The sequence below is a fragment of the Dipodomys spectabilis genome, unplaced genomic scaffold (assembly GCF_019054845.1).
Source record: "Dipodomys spectabilis isolate Male_0828 unplaced genomic scaffold, ASM1905484v1 ptg000024l, whole genome shotgun sequence".
Classification (NCBI taxonomy): Eukaryota; Metazoa; Chordata; class Mammalia; order Rodentia; family Heteromyidae; genus Dipodomys; species Dipodomys spectabilis.
This window is the reverse complement of record NW_024870701.1, coordinates 30,597,605-30,621,222: the sequence shown is the minus strand read 5'-3', so window position 1 is coordinate 30,621,222 and position 23,618 is coordinate 30,597,605. Positions and strand designations below refer to the sequence as shown.

General features: G+C 39.9%; 1 protein-coding gene across 15 annotated transcripts in view; it reads left to right on the top strand.

The window, feature by feature from the left end:
- Positions 1 to 23,618, top strand: part of Tcf4 (transcription factor 4) — a 351,429-nt gene that overhangs the window by 273,987 nt on the left and 53,824 nt on the right. For all 15 annotated transcript variants that reach the window (XM_042675259.1, XM_042675272.1, XM_042675263.1 and 12 more), the window contains one exon: positions 23,297 to 23,402. In XM_042675259.1, the coding sequence (XP_042531193.1) occupies positions 23,297 to 23,402 (106 nt within the window). The remainder of the gene's footprint in view (positions 1 to 23,296; positions 23,403 to 23,618) is intronic.

The window sequence follows — 23,618 nt, the reverse complement described above, 5'->3', positions numbered from 1 at the left end:
AGCTTAAATCATCTTTGGGGGGGGGGGTGGAATCTGGCTTACTTAGAGATGATATAAATAGATCTGACCTAAATGAAAAGGAATCAGCCAGCCCTTTAGAATTGGGGTAAGAAAAAGAGAGGGTCTGTGTCCCTCTTCCTAGAGTTGCCAGTGTGGTTAACTTCCTAGGTTCCCGCTGGCAGAAGAACAATGTGATCGTCATCCCCTTCTGTTTTCAGTATTGAGTTGGCCCTTTTATATGTTCGAGTGTTTATAGGGTTCTGTACTGCCTCGTCCCATCTGGAAAATATTTAAACTTCATAAGATCTATAAGACAAAAATATCACATATAATAGGATAGGCAGAAGGAAGAAAGCTTAGACCCATTGCATGTGTCTAGAGTCAGTCAGTTGTTTATTCAGAAGTGGCTTCGAGAGGAATTGGAACAAATAGCTGTGTGTGGTGAATGGTTTGGTCCAGAGCTGTACATTTCACCACAGAATGAGCCTTGGTTTGTAAAACTGACATTCTGTTGTGACTTCCAAATCCAAACAAATCTCTGCAAATTTCTGCCTGATCGAGTTAATAGGAAAATATATACATGCAGAGGCGAGAGCGTTGCTACTTGCAGTTCTGTCAGTGCGGGTGGAAATAAGAGATGGATTTTACCTACTGTATTACATGCAGCCAGCCTACTGCCAGGACCTCCAGCTCCCTGGTTTGCTTGATTTTTTTTTTTCTTTTCCTTCTTCCTCCGTGAGAACAATGGGATGCAAAAAGAGCCTCAGACTGAGCAACAGATATGGGATCAGGGTCACTTTTCTTCTAATTGCCTTGTAATTGGGGAGTGGTTTCCACTTTCCCACTATCTCACTGGCAGGGGTAGAGAAAGACAGATGTGGCTGAGCAGGAATGAGCTTTTGCCAAGGCGGATGTACGGGGTGGGGAGGGGGGGAGGGGGGTGCCATTCCCTGCTCCTGATCTGCTTCACACCTGTGTTCATTTTCCCTCGTGATCAATGACCTGGTATTAACCCAGAGAGACCTTTCACCTTCGTATGGCCAGTCTCTTGGCTAGTGGACCCTGCTTTCTCTGATTTACAGGTGGTTGCTCGAGCCATGTACACTTGTTTTTCACGATGTACCATGCACTTAGCAGCCCAGCAAGACCTGCAATTTCATCCCTCTCAAGGGGCCGGGAGGGGAAGGGGGGGTAGGAAGGGGGGGTTACAGCGCAAGAGGTTGCTGTTTGCATGTGCTTTTCTATTTTGTGGCTCATATGGTATCAATTACCATTTGATGGCAACGCCAGGCCTGAGGCCTTTTTGCATGTTTGTCCTGTGAGAAAGATCTGGAAGAACCGACATATGGTTTTGATCGCAGCAATTGCAGGTTGATAGAACGAGCACAAGGGTGAAGTGGGTGGGTTTTCCTTCCGGCCCTTTCCACTCTGGGTTGCTAATGTGCTTCACTTGTGGAACTGGTCTTTTCATCATCATCCTGCCCCTCCTCTCCCCTTCCCTCCCACCACCCCTCCTCACCTCCAGACCATTTCGCATTCCTTGTCCCGGCCTCCTCCTCCTTGTGTCCCAGTCACCACCACAGACATGTGGCCCAGATTAAGGACCTTCAATTAAAAAAAAAATCCACTTGCCTTTGAGAATCCCAGGGCAGGTCAGTTCATCTTGATACATACTAAAGTTAAAATCAAATGGGGCTTGGGGGGGAGGGTTGTCTTACCTCCTCCCTCTCCCCCCTCAGAAGCTCAAGACATTCTTTTAAGTGGCTATTAGTTCAGGTTGCTAAACATGGAAATGATGCTGAAAAATAGTAGCAATCGAGATTAACAAGTGAGTGAGTGAGTTGCAAGGGAGGCAGGGAAGTAATAGGTGTGAGTGTGAGTGTGTGTCATGTAAAAATACACCTCCTGGAGGTGTTTTGCACATGTGCTGCATGGGGGCCAGGTGGATGCTGTATAGGAATTCACTGGGGGCATTGTCTTTTTATACATCTCAGGCATAAGCGGGGAAAAGCAAATGCCAAGTATGTCTCTGTGAACATTTTCCTGCAGAAGAGAGATAGTAGAGACCCATCTCCCATACCCAGTGGCTTCTCTTGTACTCAATTTGCCACCATAGGGGGTACCCAGGAAGAGGCTCCTCATCACTGCTGCTCAGCGGGGACTGCATCTGTGGTATACCAGGGGAGGGTCTAGGATTAGGGGAGCAAAAAGCAGACATTGAGGAGAGAAGAGCATTACAGATACATTTCATGTTGTCTGTGATATATTATTTTTTGGCTGCCAATTAACATTTGCCAGTAGTTCTTTCAAATTCTTATCTCTTGTCCTATGTCCTGTCCACTAAGTTGTAATGTTCATCACTTCAGATATTATTTTCAAAATAATATAACTTAGCTATGTGCCTAATTATATTATTATTTAGTCATATATTGCAATGTATGTGTATATATACAAAGATACATATGTATATATACATATATACATATGTATATATACATATATACATATATACATATATATATATATATATATATATATATATATATATATATATATATATATAGTAATCTTAGCTACTCAGGATGCTGAGATCCAAGGATCATACTTCAGAGCCAGTCCAGCAGGCAAGTTGGTGAGGTTCCTCTCCATTTAACCACCAAAAAGCCAGAAGTGGAACTGTGGCTCAAGTGGTAATGTGCTAGCCTTGAGTGAAAAAGCTAAGAAGTTATAGTGCTCAGAACCTGAGTTTAAACCCCAATACCAGCACAATAATAATAATAAAATTAAAAGTTATATCATTTAAGAAGGTAAAGTGATTATCTTGTGAGTACATAATTGCTATTAATACCTTCTTTTTTAAACCAGCAAACCAGAATGCTCTTAAAGAATCCACACACAGGGCTGGGAAGGTGGCTCAGTGGTAAAGCACTTGCCTTGCATGCATGAGGCCCTGGGTTCAATTCCTCAGCACCACATAAGCGGAAAAAAAAAAAAAAGCCGGAAGTGGCACTGTGGCTCCAGTGGTAGAGCACTAGCCTTGAGCTGAAGAACTGAGGGACAGCACCCAGGCCCAGAATTCCGGCCCACAACCGGGCCCCCCCCCCCAAAAAAAAAAAAACCAGAATTCAGGCCCACGACTGGGCCCCTCCCCCCCAAAAAAAAGAATCCACACACACTTTTTTTAAAATGAGATGTAATGAATTCTTCAGGACAGATATTGAAACATAATAAAAATAAAAGACACATTTCTTTTTCGTATTCATTTCCATATTAGAACTGATCTTTATCGAAATGCAATAAGAATAAAAAACTTAACTTGTAAGGAGATCTATTTATATACAGTATGTTAGACTGTAGAGAAACCCAGTAGTTACTGTTTACAGATAATGATTTAAAGTTACTTCTTGGCCAAGTCTGAGTTTTGGTTTGCTAAATGATTATAGGATTTTTAAAAAATATGATAAAATAATGATAAAATTGTTTTGGCATTTCATAATCTTGCTGCAAGATTCCTTTAGGATATGTTTGAACTTGGAATAATTAGCCATTTTAATAGATTCTTAGTAGTTGCTACTTAGGTCATCTGACTGATATTTAATGCACACACATATATAAATACTTAATCTTTCTTCTTTGTTTCACATACCACTATGAGCTGCTTTGGGGGAGTGTTGGGTTGAGAAAAACTAATTCGGTGATTTTTTTTTAAAACATAGTGCTTTCCTGAAATGTGTAGTATTGTTTCAGTGGCTCATTGCTGCGAAAAGACCTCATATGGGCTATTAGCCTGTGTTGGAACATGTCAAGTCACTTAGCAGGTATTCTGGAGGGATGTTTTTATCGGAGAAAACTTGGTAAATCTCCTAACATCATTCTAGTTCTGAAATGAGAAAAAATGGAAAAGAGTTTTAAGGATGAGAGATAGCCCAGCCTTGAAAGTGTTATAGGGTAGAAATCTTTTCATTTCTGGTTTAGATGAACCAGCATTCTCCTGCTCCTTCCCCACCACATGGCACAAAGTCTGATGGAAAATGTGAACCTGTATTTGTACCAACATACTACAGAGACACAGATAGCACTGGATACCACCTATGGATACTACCTATGTGTTTTTTCCCCAATATTAATTTTGTTTTCCAACTGCAATTTAGGAAAATTTACTGATGGGCTTGACATAACAGTCTTTAAAAAAACACTATCTGCCCACTACTCTTAAAGTCTGATTCTATCTTTAAAACTATAACTTCATTGTTTCTTTAGAATGATGACATTTATGGAGACATTGGTGTAGCTAAAAGATAAAAGTTTCCTGTTTGGGCTTCGTGCATAGTACCTTCATACAAGAAAATAGCTAAATAGAGGGACCCTAAACTGCCATGGCAAGTTCTGAAGTGAAAATTACTTGTATTTGTGGTTGTGCTGTTGCTTTCAGTTTATAGTTGTTAACCGTTGAAAACTATTTATAAAGTTATGCTACAGATTTTTTTTTGGTTGTGCATAAGCAACCATAAGACCATGCTTGAGTCAGAACATTTCTTTTGTAAACTGAGGAAGAGCTAAAGTTATGACTTAAGTGTTAGAGTATCTGCCTACCAAGAATCGTCCCTGAGTTGAAGTTCAAATACTGCCAGAGGAGGAAGGGAGGGAGGGAAAAAAGGAAGGACGGGAGGAGGGAAAGAAGGAAGCCAGGGAGGGAGAGTGCTATTTTCATATGACGCTTTGGGAGACACGCTAACTTCTTTCTTCACTCTTTGTGGAGGCCCAGAGACCTTCCCCACCATGTTACAGAACACATTCACTTCATCTTCGAAGTGCTCATCACCGCTCCTTGGAATCCTTATTATCCATATATATTGCAAATACACACTTTGAAGTCCACAAGGAAGAGATTACTAGCTTCCGAACGGGCAGAGTCAATTAAGGACCAAGAAAATATAAAAACAACTATTGTTAGAATTACACTCCTGACTTTATGCAGCCAAACTTTTGAACAAAATATGAACTCTTAAGGAAAAAAAGTATTGAGGGTTCTGATGAGCTTCCCCCTGCTTTTTTTCCCTTCACTATTTGCAAATCATGGCTTCCTGATCCTAAGGAAGAAAAAAAAAAAAAAACCTCAAAGAAAAGGCTCAACAGGCTTCCAGGACATCAAATAGCTCATAGAAAACAACATTCTGATGACTTGCATGTAAATAAATCAGAAACATATGAATTAAACTTCTCTCGAAATACATATGGGTTGAAAAAGAGAGAAGTGCTGAGAAAATGTGTTTTGGGTTTTGCTGAGCCCATGACATTTGAAAAATAGTATGAGACATTGAACAAACACAAAGCATGGTTGTGGCTCATCCATTCCTGATATTAGCCTCCCAGTTCCATGGCAAATCAGTTTACCATGTGCCTAAATAGGAGCCACCTTCTGTGTGCTCCCCCACACTTAATTACTAGCAGTTTAAATTTGTCTCAATTAGAAGCTCAAAAATAGCATCACATTTCAGGGAAATGAAAATCTTAGCATCTTCTTACCCAGTTGGGGGTGTTCGCATCGTACTGTTTTAGAAACTACCCCTGATCATTTCTCTTTAAGAAAGAACAGTCATACTGATGTGACCCCTTTTGGTGTTAGTTGGCTTGTAACAGAAGAAAAGCATCATTATTGAGAAATTAGCCCCAAATCCAGTATGGTTACTAAAGCCAAAAACCACTGCAGGTGAAAACAGGATGAAGATAGTCATACACTATCAAGCGCAGATCGTGGCTTGAGAGCCTCTGCTGTCTGTGAGTCCTGAGCCCTGAGTATAGACATACAGCCAAAGCTCATGCTCTTTCTCCCACATGACTTTCCATGTAGAATCCCTGACATTTGGGTTTCTAAATCCTGGGACAGTGGCACAGTGCTTAGAGCCCCCACGTCCTCTTCTTGATACATATTCCTCAGCATCTGTCTTTAAGAACAGAAGCAGAACACAGGGAAGTTAGGGATTAAAAAAAAAAAGCCAGAGACACAGGCTTCTTCCCCTAATGCTAAGTCACTGACAATGCTTTTGGATGAAATCCTGCTTCTGCTCTTTGGACTCTACTGTCACCTGAGATTACTGGTTTGAAGTTAGAGAGTGGAGATAGACTACATCTTTCTTCTTCACGGAGGAGTTATTTACGTTGTTTTGAAAAAATATGCTTTTTAATATATCTTTCTCAAGTCTTCTACTCTGATGGTGACTAAAGGCTTGACAGGATAGGACTGGGTTTTGTTGTTGTTGCTGTTTTGTTTCCCTCCTTCCTTCCTTCCTTCCTTCCTTCCTTCCTTCCTTCCTTCCTTCCTTCCTTCCTTCCTTCCTTCCTTCCTTCCTTTCTGTTTTTCTTTCTTTCTTTTTTGGTGCTCGTGCTGGAGCTTGAACTCAGGACCTGGACACTGTCCCTCATCTCTTTCACTCAACACTGATGCTGTGCCATTTGAACCACAGTTTTACTTGGAGCTCTGTGTGTGTGTGTGTGTGTGTGTGAGAGAGAGAGAGAGAGAGAGAGAGAGACTGTGTGTGAGACTGTGTGTTGTGTGTTTAATTGGACATAAGAGTCTCATCTCATGGACATTCCTAACATGGGCTGGCTTTGAACTGCTATCCTCAGACCTCAGCTAGGATTATAGTCTTGAGTCAACAGCGCCTATCAGGATAGTTAAAAGTTTTAGCTCGTACTTATTGAATGCCTACTATGAGCCAAGTGCTAAGGACAGAGGTGAGATAGTCAAATAAACACCTAATTATAATGTAGGTGTATAATGGATTGATTCAGGAGTTCAGGCTCCTGGCTGTAGACAAGTTCTCCTTGGAGGGGACAAGGTCTAAGGATGAATGGAAATTAAGCTGGTAAATGCAAGGACAGTAATTGGAGGACAGGGAAAACATGGTCCTCCCATTGGTAGGATAACCCCAGTGTAGTTTGGGATGGCTAGAGCCTAGGGCATTGAAATAGTGATATAATGATGAGACTGAAAGGTAAACAATGACCACATCAAAAACGCGCCGTATGTGCCCTTAATGAGTGCAGATTTTGTCATGAATATAATGAGGAGCCCAAAATGTAGCTGTCCCAAAGAGAATGAAATTTCCAAGTCCTGAGGAATAGGAGGACCAGGACAACTTAGAGACACCTAAGCCAAGGAAAGCAGAGCTGACTAGGAGGAAATAGTCCACAGTGTCAGATACTGAGAGATGAAAGTGGCTTTCAGCTGCAGGTCTAGGAACTCTTGGGCAGTCTTACTAAAATAGCGTTTGTGGAAGAAAGGTAAAGGAATGGAGAGCAGGCACCGCAAGATGATTGTAAAGTCACCACTGAAACAAGAATATCAGGTATTTCAAATACCAGGTATGGGGAGTGATAGAAAGAGCCCCTCCCGGGCTGGGAAGGTGGCTCAGTGGTAGAGCGCTTGCCTTGCATGCCTGAGGCCCTGGGTTCGATTCCTCAGCACCACATAAGCAAAAAAAGAAAAAAAAAGAAAGAGCCCCTCCCCACCCTCACAGGATTGTCTTATATTTGGCAAGAAGACCAGGCACGAATACCAGGGCAAGTAGAACACATGTAAAGTGCAAGATGAGGTGCACAAGTCAATGAGATGCAAAGGGACCGGGACAGATCTATGAAAGCATAAAAAGAGGAACTAGGCAGAGGGAAGGCAGCATATCCTTAAAGTGGTGAGCGAAGCTTGAGGTGCTGAGTCCCAAGCAAACAGAAATCATTGGCGGCCCAACCAAAGGTGATATGTGGCCTTAATTTGTTTGTGGCTTCTGTTTTAAATTGCTGAATATAGAGGTGGAACTGGCAGGAACACCATAGAGAAGCTTGTTGTTTGTTGTTCTTTCCCTGCAAAGTTTTATCATAAAAATCTGTCCAGAGCATCTAAGTGACAGTTATTGCAAATATAGATATTCACAAGTCCTACATGGATGAGCTCCCTGAGAAATGTTGTACACATCCCATCCACTGGTGAGCAGCTATGGAATTGATGCCTAATCTCTTTCACATCTGTGTTATCTGTACGTGACATTGTCTTCCTGGTGTAAGGCCAGCATTTCATCCCCATATGCACTTCTCGAAGGAGGTCATTCCTGATTCAGAGAAAAGCTTTTGCAAAGAAAGCCTTGGTTCCAAAGCTAGGAATCTGCGCATAAACTCTGTAAGTGAATGAAGAAAATTGGTTCTGTTTTACTTTGGTGGTTTCCTTTATTTAATAGATTTTTATTGGATACCTACCATGTGCAAACTATTGCATTGGATATGCTTAAATTCACCCTCCCTGCCTCTAAATAGCCCATGGTACACTATGGAAGATAAGAACCATAAATTCATACAAGAAAAGTGCTGGGAATGTTTAGAAGATGAAATATAAACTTTATTTAACTTAACCTGTCTTGAGCGTTACTGTCCACATTCCTCTTAATAGTATACTACTAGTCTACATTCCTGTTCGGACTTTTCAAAGGAAAGAGCCAAGAAGATTATGAACATATCAGTGGTTTCTTTGTATCATTTACAAAAACTGAAATTCATCACTATCAAGAATTATTTTCAACCTTATTGTGGTTCTAGACAGTCTGTTCAAAGAAGATTCCCTAATGCGTATACTTTCTTGAGATGTTTTCTTAGCCATTTATCTTCTGCCACTGGTATGTATTAGCAATCTATATTTTCCCAGTAAATCTTGTAAGACATGGGGGTGGGGGGGGTCATTAAACCATGGCCAGTTCTTTTTGATAGAACCAAATGTAGAAACAAAGTCTCTTACTTTGTAGTATACATGAGTGGCCAGCATCCATTGCTGGTCCATAGCTACATTACTTACATAAATTTTCCATTGTAAATTGTCCCTTTAGCAGCCGCAGACCAAGCCTATGGCCTATCATCTGTCCTCCCTGCAGTCTGCTAGAATACAAACTCTGTAGATGGTCCTCACTTCATATTTTTTCTGTGGACAACATTTAACATTCTAGGTCTCCTAATAAGTACTGTTTTGGGTTTCTAGTTGTGTTGAAACTTAAGTAGACTAAAATTTAACAATCATGAAATGAACAAAGTCAGAGTTTTGTTTTGTTTTGTTTGGGTGCAGTCACACAATGATGAGCACCTATCAAACACATCTGTCGAATTCCAAAACGTTTTCAAGACTCCAAAAGGAAACTTCCTACCCATGAAGCAGTTCTTTTCTCTATGCTCCAACCACATGTTTCATAAACCTTTACTATTAACTCAGACACATAGATACACACACTACACGCACATGTAGACATGTTCTCTGTGTTACTAGTATTATCTATTTATTGATTAGGAAATTCCAGACATGGGACTTGGTATTTTCTAATTATGTAAGCAAAGAACGATCTGTTTTTATGGATGTTTCTCCACCGGGAGAGACAGAAGGAAGCAACCCTTCCTTGTCTTGTGTGTATTTGTCCTGCACTCTCACAGGATACCAATTTACTTTTTTAAAAAAAAGACAAGACCATTTCTGAGCCTGTGTTCCTGTGTTGGTGAAAATATTTCTCATTCATTTCAAGAGCATTGAGAATTTTGATGTTCCTCTTATCTTACTATGAAATAACCATCTGGATTTTACATTTTTGTAATTTGGATATTAAAAAGTTACTTTTCTTGGAGAGAGATCAAAGAAGCCGTAATGAAATTACTATTGTTTACACTGATTTATATCTTCCTGGTTCCAGAAAAATCACTTGTTGTAGATTTTAACTATGTATCTCTAAAAGTAGGAAAAGACTAGATCTAATGAAAAAAATGCCAGACATTTAAATATTAAAGGAAGCCAAGTAAATTATGTATATATATATATATGTATATATGTATGTGTGTGTGTATATATATATATTGCTAGTCTTGGGGCTTGAACTCAGAGCCTGGGCACTGTCCCTGAGCCTCTCTGTACTCAAGGCTAGCTGTACTCTGTACTCTACCACTTGAGCCACAGCTCCACTTCTGGCTTTTTCTGTTTATGTGATACTGAGTAATCAAACTCAGGGCTTCATGCATACAAGGCAAGCACTCTACCACTAAGCCACATTCCCAACCCCATAAACTATATTTTAAGTGTGCCTAATGATATGAACTTAAAATGATCAATCACCTTTTTTTTTTTAACTATATAGTCTCATTTCTAGAATATTATAGTCCTTAATTGATCTTTTACCTCCTCTGAAAATGTCTTTTTTTTTTTTTTTTTTTTGGTCCGGTCGTGGGGCCTAACTCTGGGCCTGGGCGCTGTCCCTCAGCTCTTCAGCTCAAGGCTAGTGCTCTACCACTTGAGCCACAGCACCACTTCCAGCTTTTTTCTTTTTGCTTATGTGGTGCTGAGAAATCGAACCCAGGGCCTCAGGCATGCAAGGCAAGCGCTCTACCACTGAGCCACCTTCCCAGCCCTGAAAATGTCTTTCTGTGGGATAATTCTCTTTACATTTCTTACTTTCACAAAATACTATTCACTTGAAAGCATATTTCTCTTTGCTTATTATATGTCTTAAATTTCTCAACTTAAGTAAAAATTCTCACGTTTTGACTTTTTTTTTGTAGTTAATATACTAACGCACCAGTCATTATGTTAGTTAAAAGCTCTTCTCTAAGTTAAATCAGGGTAATATGACTGGCTGATTGTACTTAAAAATACACCCTGGAAGTGAAGGAGGGATGGCCATTAGAATAAGCAGCCGAAAGGCAGGTAGCTGATTGGACATAGATGTTGTCAATTTACATACTTTTTCTTTTCATTTCAATCTGTGCCACAGAATCATACATTTGGTAATTATTTCATGCCTTTGTTTTCAGTTGAAAGTAGTTAGAGCCATATGTTTTGACAGAAAAAAAAAAGATAATTCGTACTTTTTTTCAGCTTTGTGAAAGGGAAAATGGGGTAATAATTCTGCAGTGTACCATGGCAGTAATTCCTATTCAGAACTCTACCAGATTGGAAACTCAGTGTTCATAACAAGTCTTTTGGTAAGCAGAAGATGAAGGCATCTGTTTGAAGCACCAAGTGAAGTTGGATGCTCTAAAGCTCAACTTCACTCATTTAGAACTCTGATAATAAATAACACCATTATGAAAAACTGACCCCTAGATTCCATAAGCCATGGACGATTTGAGAAGACATTCAGGGCTACAAGGGCTAACATCTCCGATCTGGGGTTTGGAGTGAAAGCACCTGTGATAGAACCCACCACTTCTGGTCTCCTGCAGTCAGTCTTCTGACTAGAACCAGGGGAAATTCTCCAGCTACAACAAGTTAAAAGATATGGTTGATAATCTACCACTGAGATAATCTCCTTCAAAATAAGCTGTGTGTTTGTGTTGTAGGTCTTGAACTGAGGGCTTAGGCACTGTCTTGGAGCCCTTTTGCTCAAGGCTAGCACTCTACCACTTTAACTCCAGCACCACTTCCAGCTTTTTTGGTGCTTAATTGGAGATAAGAGTCTCATGGATTGTCTTGTTTTGTCTTGCTTTGAACTCTAATCCTCAGCCTGCTGAGTAGGTAGGATTACAGGTATGAGTCACCACCTCTTGGCTCAAAATGATTTTTGTTTAAAAAGCTATGCCTTCATTAGTTCAAGCTTTTATACTAATCATGACAGAGTTTTTTTTAATCTCATGTCCTTTTATACAACTAAGTTCAAGTTCCTAGGACTGTGTCTAAAGAAATCCACACCCCCTCCCTTTTGTGACTGCTGCATCAGTGTTCTCTTTGCAATTTCTCTTAGGCCCTTACTCTCAAGTTATTTTCTTTCTTACTTCAGCCTCTGCTTTTGAAAATGTAGCTTTCTGCTTGTATCTGTGATACAGCTTTCTTTACCATCCCTCATGCTCCCTGGAAAAGACTGAGTTTGTAAGAATGGTGACTCCCTGGCTACCGGTCCTTTCTGTGTACAAACAGCACTGACTAGATTGGGATTGGGAAGGTAGGAGTAGCTCATTTCGGAGGCTCCTAAGGTCAGACTATATAAAGCAGTTGACATTTTTCTTTTTCACTGCTTTCTTTTCTTAGAACATCCTGTTCGAACCCTCATACCTTCCTCCTTCACTTTCATCCTTTCTATAAATTGATTTTGGGGACCTGATCTGAGACCTTATCACACTGGGATAATAACTGCCACCAGACTATAACAGCACTTCCCAATGATGAGGGTGGTGAGAGATGAGTTGGTGTGGCTTTGTGGCATGGCAATTTTTCTTACACTGCAGCCTTTTGCCCTTCCTAGCCAGGTACCCTGACTAATGTCTGCAACAATTCAGTGAATGTGTTTATCCAGTGGTGCCCAAACTTCTCTGAGCTTACAAGCCATTTAAATGTCCCTCCTATTCAGGCTTCAATCTTATATACACTGGGGTTCAAAGGGAAAGTGTGGGGATGGTACACTTAGAATCCTGGAATGTGGACCATTAGAGGTAAATGCCTCCGCCTTCTAAAGAAAGCCCAGCCCTTTGCACATTGTGAAGTGAAATGCATTGTAATCTGTTTTGGCCTTTGTACTAGGCAGAATATATGTATGCATATATATATGTATATGTATATATATATATATATATATATATAGACACTCATACAAACATACACACACATACCAAAATTCACTTGTGCACATTTTTGGGGGGTGGTTTCCAGTCAAGGGCATGAACTCTGGGCCTGGGTGCTGTCCCTCAGCTCTTCAGCTCAAGGCTAGCACTCTACCACTTGAGCCACAGTGCCACTTCCAGCTTTTTTTTTTCTGCTTATGTGGTGCTGAGGAATCGAACCCAGGGCTTCATGCATGCAAGGCAAGCGCTCTACCACTGAGCCGCCTTTCCAGCCCCGTGCACATTTTTTCATAAGCCTTTTTTGACGTTTTTTTTTTTTATGATTGGATAGCCATAGCCAAACCTTCTTGTTGTTTGCTGAAGAATTGAAGAAGCAATAATCAACATTGGAATCAGCCTAAAATTAGTCTTTAGTGTTATTGTCAGGGAAATTGTTTTGATCAGGAAGGTATACCGTCCTTAATTGACAAGACAGCATCCTTGGAGGCCACAAAGGTATTTTTATTGCCTTATAGAACCAACCTGTTTTGATGCTCCAGTCCATCCAAGTGAAACAATAGTTACCATCTCCAAAAGCAAAACATTATTGGCTGACAGTTAGAAAGGGTGTTAGATATGACATGCATGCGTGAAGATCATGAGTGTGATATAAGTGTAAAGTAAGATGGAAGCAATGTATTTAAGATTTAAGATGATCAGAGTGCTGATAATTGGTAGAATGAATATAGGTTCTTCTTAGCATTGCCTTTTACTTTGTAATGAGAATTCAGTAAATAAAAGTTGGGCAACAACGTAGGTGTTTTGAACATATTAAAGAGTTGTGATATTCTTAGCATCCACAGTCTCTTATCCGTGCCAGTCCTCAGTCTGTTCAGGAAGCCAACTCCCATGGGAATGAGCAACAAAAGGGATGGAACAGGAAGCAGGCAGGTTTCGCCTGGACCACATTTTGCACAAATAATGTTTCAAGAGGTCGTTAGCCAGGTGTAACCTGATCAGTTTATGGCACTTTCAGCTAGGGTCAAGGTACTCATGATGTTGTCAGTGGGCATTCCTGTGATACCCATGTGGAGTTGAATGTAATCGCAGACATACCATTTGTACTCAAGTTCATGCCAAGAACAAGAAAACTGCAGGTGTCAACATATAAAGAAGAATTTGAAGCCAGAGGCTAGGATGCCCGGGCGAGCCGACACACACTCCACTTTGATGCTCTAGGCGGTAAGGTGGTTGGTTTCGATGGGTTTTGTGCCCTGGTGTTCAGCCATGGGACCGATTCCACCATGGAGTCCCAGTGTAACCCTCAGCAGGCTGTTTTGCCTCTCTCTGTTTCTGGCAGTCCTAATCAAATGCATGAATTTCTGCCACTGCTTTGTATCTGCAAGCAGAGGCCTGATTCTGCTTCTTGTGGAAGCCCACACGGACCCTTTCTAATGTCTTCTCAGTGGGATCCTCACGTGCTCTTCTCTTTGGGTAGAACACCTCCTTCATTTTCAGGCCCCTGGTTCCTAAATGGCCAGATAGGACCCAGGACTCTGCAAGGCAGGCTTTGATAAGCTTTGATAGCAAGAACCTGGAGAATTCACAGCTACCAAAAGATGGTTGTAAAGGCTGGGAGTTCTCAACTCAAACAAGACTGCTGCAGGATTTTGAATCTCTGTTTTGCCATTTCATTAGCTACGTGACTGAGCAGTTATGCTCCTTACTGCCTGTGTACTCAGAGACGTTCGTTGTAAAACTGAGTGACAATGAAACTATAACGTTCATGGAAAGACAGAATGAGTACTGGATAGTTTGGCTGAGTGTGTGGCATTACAAAACTAAGATGTTAGCTATTCTCTTCATTGCTGTCATTTTGTCCTGTCAACTATGACAAGGACTTGGGGCATAGTAAGCACTTGGAACAGGTGGTTGTTGTTGTTTCTTTTGTGTGTGTGTGTTGTGATTATAGAGTGTGTTAAGCTGCACTGCTATAATAAATTGCTTTTTTAAAAAAATGTCTCATTGATAATTGTCTTCCTCCCCAAGATGGCTATCAGAACACAGCTTAAAATCCCAGGTGCTTTCTATCTGTGATGCCAAATGTGTATGCTCTCATAGCAGAGTGAGCCACAATCACATCTCTCCTGGCAATTCTGTACCTCAGGGTTGGAGTGACAACACTTGGGAAAAGCTTTTAAATCTGTGGGCCTCATACAGAGCTAAGTTGCAATAGTCCTGCTAAGTTAGTCATAGTAGCAGTTCTGTCTTAGGTTAGTTTGTGTTTTATTCGTTGGGGATTTAGGGGTTTGGTTGTTGATTTTTGTTTTTTGGGTTTTTTTTTCCTAGTTCATGGTGTGCCTTACCCACCATGGAAAGTTACACACCAGACCTGATACAACTGACATGGCTCAGTGTTTTCTATGTGGTTGTCAGGGCTGCAGCTGACTGAATGCTCTAAGAAAGAAATATAGGCTACTGTCTCCCCACCCACCCCCTTTCTCCCCTGCTCACTTCCCAGCCTGTTTCTCCTGCCGCTTCCTTCTTTTAGGTTCTCTTGATATTTTCCAATTCAGCCATTTCATCAATAAAGACACAAATAAAGAGGGAGATTGAAATCTTATAATTTTACTACTTCTTAGCACAGGAACGGAAATTGGTTAGTAAGAAGAAAAATTTTCTGGCTGAAATTCAGTTACAGGATGTAGCTGGTTTTTTTGTTTTTTATTTTTTACACTCATGAATAGATAATCAAGACTCACCTGTTATTTAGGAGGGAGAAAAATGATGTTGTGTGGTGTTTATAACAGAGTGTGGGGATTTCTGCTGGCAGCAATTTGCAAACGTATTCAAGGAGTTCCTTTTGGGGTGGGGGAAATGTGTACATATTCGTTTTTGTATATTTTTGTGATTCAGAATAGTAGATTACAAACAGAATATTGTTTGGTTAATAAAAATACAGCAAAAATATCATGTATATGAATATTAAAATGGTACATTTTACACAAATTTTGGATAGTTGTGATGTAATCTTTGTTTTCAGAATGTTAATAATAGTTTAGGGACAATGATTCTTCGTATTATAAAGTTTTAGGGCACTGAGAACTATTTGATTAATTCCTTTAAATTTTTTCAAGTGGTTTATGTGAAATAAAAGCTTCACAGTTTCATCAGCTTATGCATTTGAAAGTATCTATTTATATAATACATATCCCCTGATATGTCAATATACTGTAGGCATTTGCATAACACAATCATAATTCCTGTGTATGTGGCAGATAGCAGATTGGCCTTTGTCTGTCTCTTGGGAGTGAAGGAAGAGTCTTGCTTCATTAAGAAATATACCTCGACTTAATCATATGTACTGACAATGATCTTTATTCTTGGAGCTGCCTTTCTTTTTCTTTTTTTTTTTGTCGGTCGTGGGGCTTGAACTCTGGGCCTGGGCGCTGTCCTTCAGCTCTTCAGCTCAAGGCGAGCGCTCTACCACTTGAGCCACAGCGCCACTTCCGTGCCTTTCTTTTTTTATTTGGGGAATTTTGCACTCCCAGTCTGAGGGTAACTGAATTGTTCTATACTACTCAGCTGTGTTACTTGAATCTATGCATTAACCTTCCTTGCCATTCTGCTGCTCATTAGAATCCTTAAGTTAGGACATCAGAGAAGATGCTAGAAGGGAGAATTTGGAGAGGACTGGTTGAGAAGTCAGGAGTTGCACTCTTTGAAAATTCTTTTACTCATTGGTAAGACGAGTTTGGACTCATTTGAACTTCAAAGGGAGACAGAGCAGAGTGTGGCCTGTAGAGTAGCAGTGACATGAAAAGAGAAAGAAGCATCCACAGTAACTGTGGCATAAAAAGACTTTTATAGCTAGCCGGATGCTTGTGACTCACACCCGTAGTCTTAGCTACTCAGGAGGCTGAGATCTGAGGATTGCTGTTCAAAGCCAGCGTAGGCAGGAAAGTGAGACTCTATCTCCAATGAACTACCAGAAAACCAGAAGTGGCTGTGGCCTTAAGTGTAAAAGCTCAGGGATATTGTTCAAGCCCCCAAAACCAGCCAAAAAAACAAAAAGAATAAATGAGACTTTCATAAAAGAATCAAAAACAAAGAGGGGAGAAAAATAATAAAAATAAAAGAAGTACAGAATCTTCTGTAATGATTCTTACTGATTTTAATACTTGCTAATGTCTTTTCATGTTAGCCTGTGCAGCTTTCATTATCTAAGAAAACTGATTATGCCATGTTTAGCTGTAAATTGTATGTGAGAATGGATAGAGGCTAAGAACAATGTTGCGATGGAAGAATTTCTTACCTTCCTGCATAGCCCAGAAGCTGGATCACAGTGATGCATTATTAAAAAAAAAAAAAAAAGTATCACTCAGCATAGCATAGAAACAGTGTCACAGATAGTTATTTAACAAAAAGGGAATTTAAGAAATAGGTAATAGCACATAGGAATTTAAAATTAATGAATAAAACCAGACACAATATTCTGCCATGTCTAAAGAGCAAAAATTTTGCACATGCCAAGTGCTAGGATATGTGGAGTTTTCCTCTCCTAGTAACCCACCAAAGGAATTCCTGCTTTCCTGAAAGTAGGACTTAAATGAGCTAGCATTACTATGACAGATGTTGTAACAATGGGCAGTTAGCATAGCTGGTAAGATTCCTCGTAGGCAAGTGTGACTCCATATTAGGACTGCCAAGCAGAAGAGTCCACGTGGTAAGTATTGTCTCATTAGCTGTGATGATCCTTCCTATGAAACAAGGGTATCGTATCTGAGGGACTGGAAAGGAATTCCATGCGACAGATAAAGAAACTGAGATTCTGAGATACTGTACTTTTTAGGTCCCATAATGAATTGTGAGAGTTGGTTTGGATCTGGCTATAGTGCTGGGTTTCTTCTGCCAAATCTACTTAAGTTCAGTCCAGACACTGATCCTTCATGAACAACTTGCTGCTTGCTTTGTGGGTCAGCCAGCATTTTAACTTTAACTTGATTATGTACCACAGTGACAAAGTACATCTCAGCAATTCTCAGTGTAGAGTTATCACTTTCCTTGAGCAGTGGTCTCTCCATTCAAAACAGCCTTCAAAACAGACTCACGGCCTTCAAAAAATGCTGGTGGCGCACACCTGTAATCCTAGCAACTCAGGAGGCTGAGATCTGAGGATCATGGTTCAAAGCCTGTCTGGGCAGCTAAGTCCATGAGACTCTTATCTCCAATAAATCACCAGAAAACCGGAAGGGGCGCTGTGGCACTCGCCTTGAGCTGAAGTGCTGAGGGACAGCGCCCAGACCCAGAGTTCAAGTCCCATGACCGACAAAAAATAAAATAAATGATGAAAGGCCCGGAGTATGGCTCAGTGGTATAGCTTCTGACTCTCCCAAGATCTGACTCACTGGATAAGCTTCACCCCGAACTTGGGGCTTCTGTGGCACAATTCCAGTTTGCCATATTCTATTCATTGTGGAGCACACCGTGACTGTTAGGGCCCTAAGCCCCAGTTACATTGCTTTACTTACTCTTGACTCTCTTTGCGAATTACATATTCAGATGGGACTGGCAGTATGTCGGGCTAGTAGCATGAAGGAATAGAAAAGATCTACTATACAATCCAGTGGCTGGTCCACATTCACCATATGGAGGACACCTCTAATGCAGTTACTCCTTGCTGTCCCTCTTGGTCCCTTTTCCCATCACAAAATGCATTACTTTTACATGTACTTTGTCCACTCGTAGCATACCTTAGGAAATACTGCTCTCTTCAAAAGTAATCATCAATCTTGCAAGATGATTTTCATAAACTTTCCCTTAACTATTGCCTCTTATTGATGATAGTTAAGAATATATTATCTGGGCTGGGAAGGTGGCTCAGTGGTAGAGCGCTTGCCTTGCATGTTTGAAGCCCTGGGTTCAATTCCTCAGCACCACGTAAGCATAAAAAAAGCCGGAAGTGGCGCTGTGGCTCAAGTGGTAGAGTGCTAGCCTTGAGCTGAAGAGCTGAGGGACAGTGCCCAGGCCCAGAGTTCAGGCCCCAACACCGGACCCCCCCCAAAAAAAGAATATATTATCTTTACTCTCTCTCTTTTTGTTTGCCTTTGCACATAATTATTTTTGAGTAGAAAGAGTCTAGACTTTGATGACCAGTTTGGATGTCTTTGCATTATTACTCAAAATATTTTTAACATAGAAAGATGGCTTCACCTTTCAGAGTTATATTTACCCAGTTAATAGAAACAGCAGTAGCAAGCAGGACATGTTAATGTGTGGTGGTTTTGTAATGCTTAATCTGTACCAGAGTTCCATTCTTGTTGCTTTATAAATGTACTTTGCATAGCACGCCTTGTCATTCCCATTTCTCGGTTAGGAATCTGAAGACCAGGGAAGATAAAAGTAATAGATGCAAGTCATGATGGAACTCACAGACCCAAGCTGGTTTGAGCCAATGAGTTTCACTTTTCTATCATACTTCTCCCTTATGAATAAAGGATGGTACTACTTAATAATACCATCTTGTATGATCATTATGAAGATTAGAAATCGTGTATGGGCAATTTCAAGCACAAAAACGGTTCTATAGGAGATCCTGACATGACATTATTTCAACATCTGTAAGTGAAACTGAGAGGCCAAGATCACGAAAACTAAAGAATGTTCAGGGTTGGGGGGGCACATAAGAACTTACAGTAATGTCGCTTCCTTAAAGACCATAGACAGGATTTTTGAGAAGGTCATATGAAACAGCTACTGGACCATAGTAATCATTTCAAATTACATGATAAATCTGTGAAATGAAAACTTTTTTTTAACTTTTATTAGCTCAAAATCTTAGTGTTATCTAGAGAGCTTTGTTAAACTGTAATTTATGTATCATACAGTAGTGCTAACTTTGCTCAACAAGCAATTTGATAAAAGAACTCTGACCTGGGAACCTCAGCCAACATTCCTCATTGCCAATTTGGCAACAAAATTTCATACTTCTTTAGTTACTCTTGGGGGAAAAATGGGAAAGCCAGTAGTCACCTTGATCTAAGCCGCCTTACTAGAAAAGAATTTAAGGGTGGATTTTTTGTTTGCCATTACATTTTCCTCATGTTTTGTTCTGGGGGGGGGGGGGCGGTGGTCTCTTCAATACTTGTCCTGTAGTTTGGGATTTTTATTTCATTTCAGATGAGACCGATTTTCTGGTGTTAGTTAATTAAAAACAATTCCAATTGTATTTGTAATTTTTCTATATACCTAGGATAATAATGATGGAAATTGAATTGATGCAAGATTTTCTTATTAGATTTAATGTCATTATTAAAAATGTATTGAAACCTGTACTTCGAAGCCTTTTGACTGAGAAATTGTCAAAATAATTGAAGTAGAAATCATAAAGTAGCTTCCTGGTCATCCTGGTTATTAAAAAGGGGCTGGGAAGGTGGCTCAGTGGTAGAGTGCTCACCTTGCATGTCTGAGGCCCTGGGTTCGATTCCTCAGCACCACATAAGCAAAAAGAAAAAAAGCTGGTGGTGGTGCTGTGGCTCAAGTGGTAGAGCAGTAGCCTTGAGCTGAAATGCTGAGGGACAGTGCCCAGGCCCAGAGTTCAGGCCCCACAACCGGACCCCCCCTCCAAAAAAAAAAATTAAAGCACTAAAGGTAGACTGAAGAATTAAGAACATTGCAATCACTGTTGTCTTAATGATCCTTCCACTGACAGATTGAAAGAAAATACCAAATAAAGGAAATTAAAGAACAAGGGATAGTTATATATTTTAAGCAGGTTGTGTGCCCTGAGCTTTCATGATTTTTAAATCTTCATTAAAATGTTGAGGGGTAAGCAGGGTTACAGCTCAGTGGTAGTGGGTAGTGTGGCTTATGTGAGGCCCTGCATATCAACACCCTTTACTACACAACCAGTCAACTAGTGAGCAGGTAGGAGAGACCTAAATCATTTCATTGCTTCCTTCTACTTTTATAAAGTGTAGTTCTGTGCAATATTTATTTATAACAACAAAACTATAAAGAGATTGCCTTGAAAACAATCTTTGAGGTGAGAAAAATGAAGCATACAAAGGGAAAATGGGTAATATTGTCTATGATATGTGAATTGCTATCTAAACAAATGCATAAGCGATACTGTAATTTCCTTTTAAAAGAACTATGAATGGTGGTCAGCTTCCCATTGGCAATACTTTTTATCTTTACATAATGGATCTTTGATTGGCTACAACACCTGGAAGCAAATTGCTTAGTGTAGGATATCCTAAAAACTTTTAACCCTGTAAATATTTCTTTCCATGTAGTTAATAATTGTAGATTTGGGAGAAATGATTTTATCCCTAGACATTTCAGTTCATAATTCTTGAATCATAATTCATAATTCTCAAAGAGTCCAAAAATTTTTCTTGTCTCACCCCAAAACTGTCAAGTAATTCTACCAAAAAATAGAAAAAGAATGAACGTTATTATATATCACTTAATGATGTTAGCATAGTACTATGCATATTTGAATATATTTGAGTAGAATGTTCAATATAATATTTAAGGTGGATACTTAATTAAAATTAACCAGTCTCTTAAAGAAATTGATTTCATTTATTTTAAAACATAAGGTAACTTAGTAGCATAAGGAAATTCCTGGAATGTGGAGAAAATATACATCTAGTACACTTGGCTTGTGTTAAACGAGCTGGCCAGATGCATCCCCCAGCAAATTGCATGTGCCTGTGTTATCGCCATATTATGCTCATTCTGTCATTAGATTGAGGTAGTAGTCTGCTTTTCTGTCTCTCCTTTTCCTAGAAGGTGATGTTATATTCATCTTTGTAGCCTTCTCTCAAGACTCCCTAAATATTTAGTAGTCATTTCCAACCATTTTTTTTCATTGTACAGTTCTCAAGAAAATACTGAAATTTTTCTTGACATGAAGTTAATTGTTTATTTGGTTTTTGATTCCTGCCCTAACATTTTATTCTTTTGTTTTTGGATGATAAATAAAAAATGTCCCAGGCTGGGAAGGTGGCTCAGTAATGCCTTGCATGCATAAAACCCTAGGTTCGATTCCTTAGCACCACAAAAGCAGAAAAAAAGAAGCCAGAAGTGGCATTGTGGCTGAAGTGGTAGAGCACTAGTCTTGAGCTGAAGAGCTGAGGGACAGCGCCCAGGCCCAGAGTTCAGGCCCCAGGACTGACCAAAAAAAAAAAAAAAGTCCCCCCTCCCCTCACTTGCTAGTTGTAAACCCTTAGAAATAGAAGCAAAATGGCTGTTTATATATTCAAGATGTAAAGAGAATTACAAAATAAAATTCTATGAAATATAAGACTTAAAAAAGAAATCTCTGCAAGAACAGGGAGGGGCTTGTTTTCCAAAGTGTTGAAGGGGCCTTTCAGATTCGTTTTCATCTGCTTCATCTTCAGGATCCCCCATTTTCAAGGGCATATGCAGCGTTTACTTGATGTATGGATGTGTGTGCCTATTTTCCCACATCTGTCTCCATGGACCTATCCTTTGTGAAATCCTAAACCTTATAGTAATGTTTAGTTTGTGATTCATGGGGTTCGGAGGGTGATGATATAATTTTTCTTAAGGTATATTTTCGATGTGCTATACAAAAATTAATGGGAGTTATTTTTCTGGAAACCTTGCCTTTGCCTTTTTATTGGCGAGTTTTCTTTTTCTTTTGCTGTGACCTGTGAATATCACTGTAGGCTTGCTGCCAATTTTGGGAGCTGCTGCCGGCTGCAAAATGGAGGCAGGAAGGTATCCATTTTCATCAGGAGGATGAGGGTTTCAGTCTTTCCAACCATCTGGAGAGAGGAACTTTTAGAGCAAAAGAAAATGGGGATTAAAAAAAAAAAGATTGTATTTAGCAGAAGAAGCAAGGGGGAAAACCAATTAAAGTTAAACTATACCTTATGAATTTATGCTTTTCTAGTAGGCTGTCCTATTCCAAGGCAACATAAACAAAAAAATACACATACAGGCTATTTTTACAAGGACATGATTCCCTAAGTCTTAGGAGTATTAGTAAACAAATGTAAGTAAATTAGATTTTTGGCACACTTTTTAAGTTTATTGTACACACAAATATAATAAGCACTAAAAAATAAAAAAGAGAGACCCCCCTCCCCTGTTCCTGTGTATACAATGGCTGTTGGTGGTCTTGTGGATGCGGGCTTTTAATGGCCTTTTTCAGACCTCTCTGCCAACACTCTGGGAATTTAATAATTGAGATATATTTATCACTTTTCTGTGGTCTGGGTGGTTCATTTGTGTTTCTGTTTTTCATACTTTTCCTCTCTTCTTCCTTCTCTCTCTTCCACTCTCATTCTCTCTCCCCCTTTCTCCCTGAAAGTGAAAATTTTAATTGGAAGCTTGAGTTTTGACTGCCTTTTGGGAAAAGCTTAGTGTGTGTCTTTCTGCTTTTACCTTGTCCATGCTTGTGGGCCATCTGTGTTTAAAAAATAAAAGGAGTGCTTAGACTCAGGATTACCCTGTGGGTATTACATCGCATATTTACACCTAGACATGATTTGCAGTATTTCTTGCCTGTGACTGGAAAATCTCATACCTGGTTATTTTCTGTTCACACAAATACTGAAGTTTTTCATTTTGCTACATTCCAAAGGGGCAGTGTTTCTGTGGTTTGGTTGGATTTAAACTGGATAGGGGAGAAAAGGTTGTGCTCTTTAATGGATGTTGAGGGGCTTTGGTCAATACAGAAAGCAAAACTCATGCAGTTCTTTTTCTTCAGGTTTATGCTCCTTCAGCAAGCACTGCCGACTACAATAGGGACTCGCCAGGCTACCCTTCCTCCAAACCAGCAGCCAGCACTTTCCCTAGCTCCTTCTTCATGCAAGGTAAGGCATTGCATTGCTTACAGGGAAGTCTGTGGCATCTTCTCAGGTCATACATGGGACAAAAGGAATGGACTAGTAGACAGGTATGCAGATCATGAAGGGTTTGCGATTCTTAGGAATTAAATTCTTTAGAAATTAGTTAATTTACTTAAACTTTACTAAGACTTCTTTCTTTGAAATCCAAGCCCATTGTGCAGTGATGAGTTAAAAATTAAA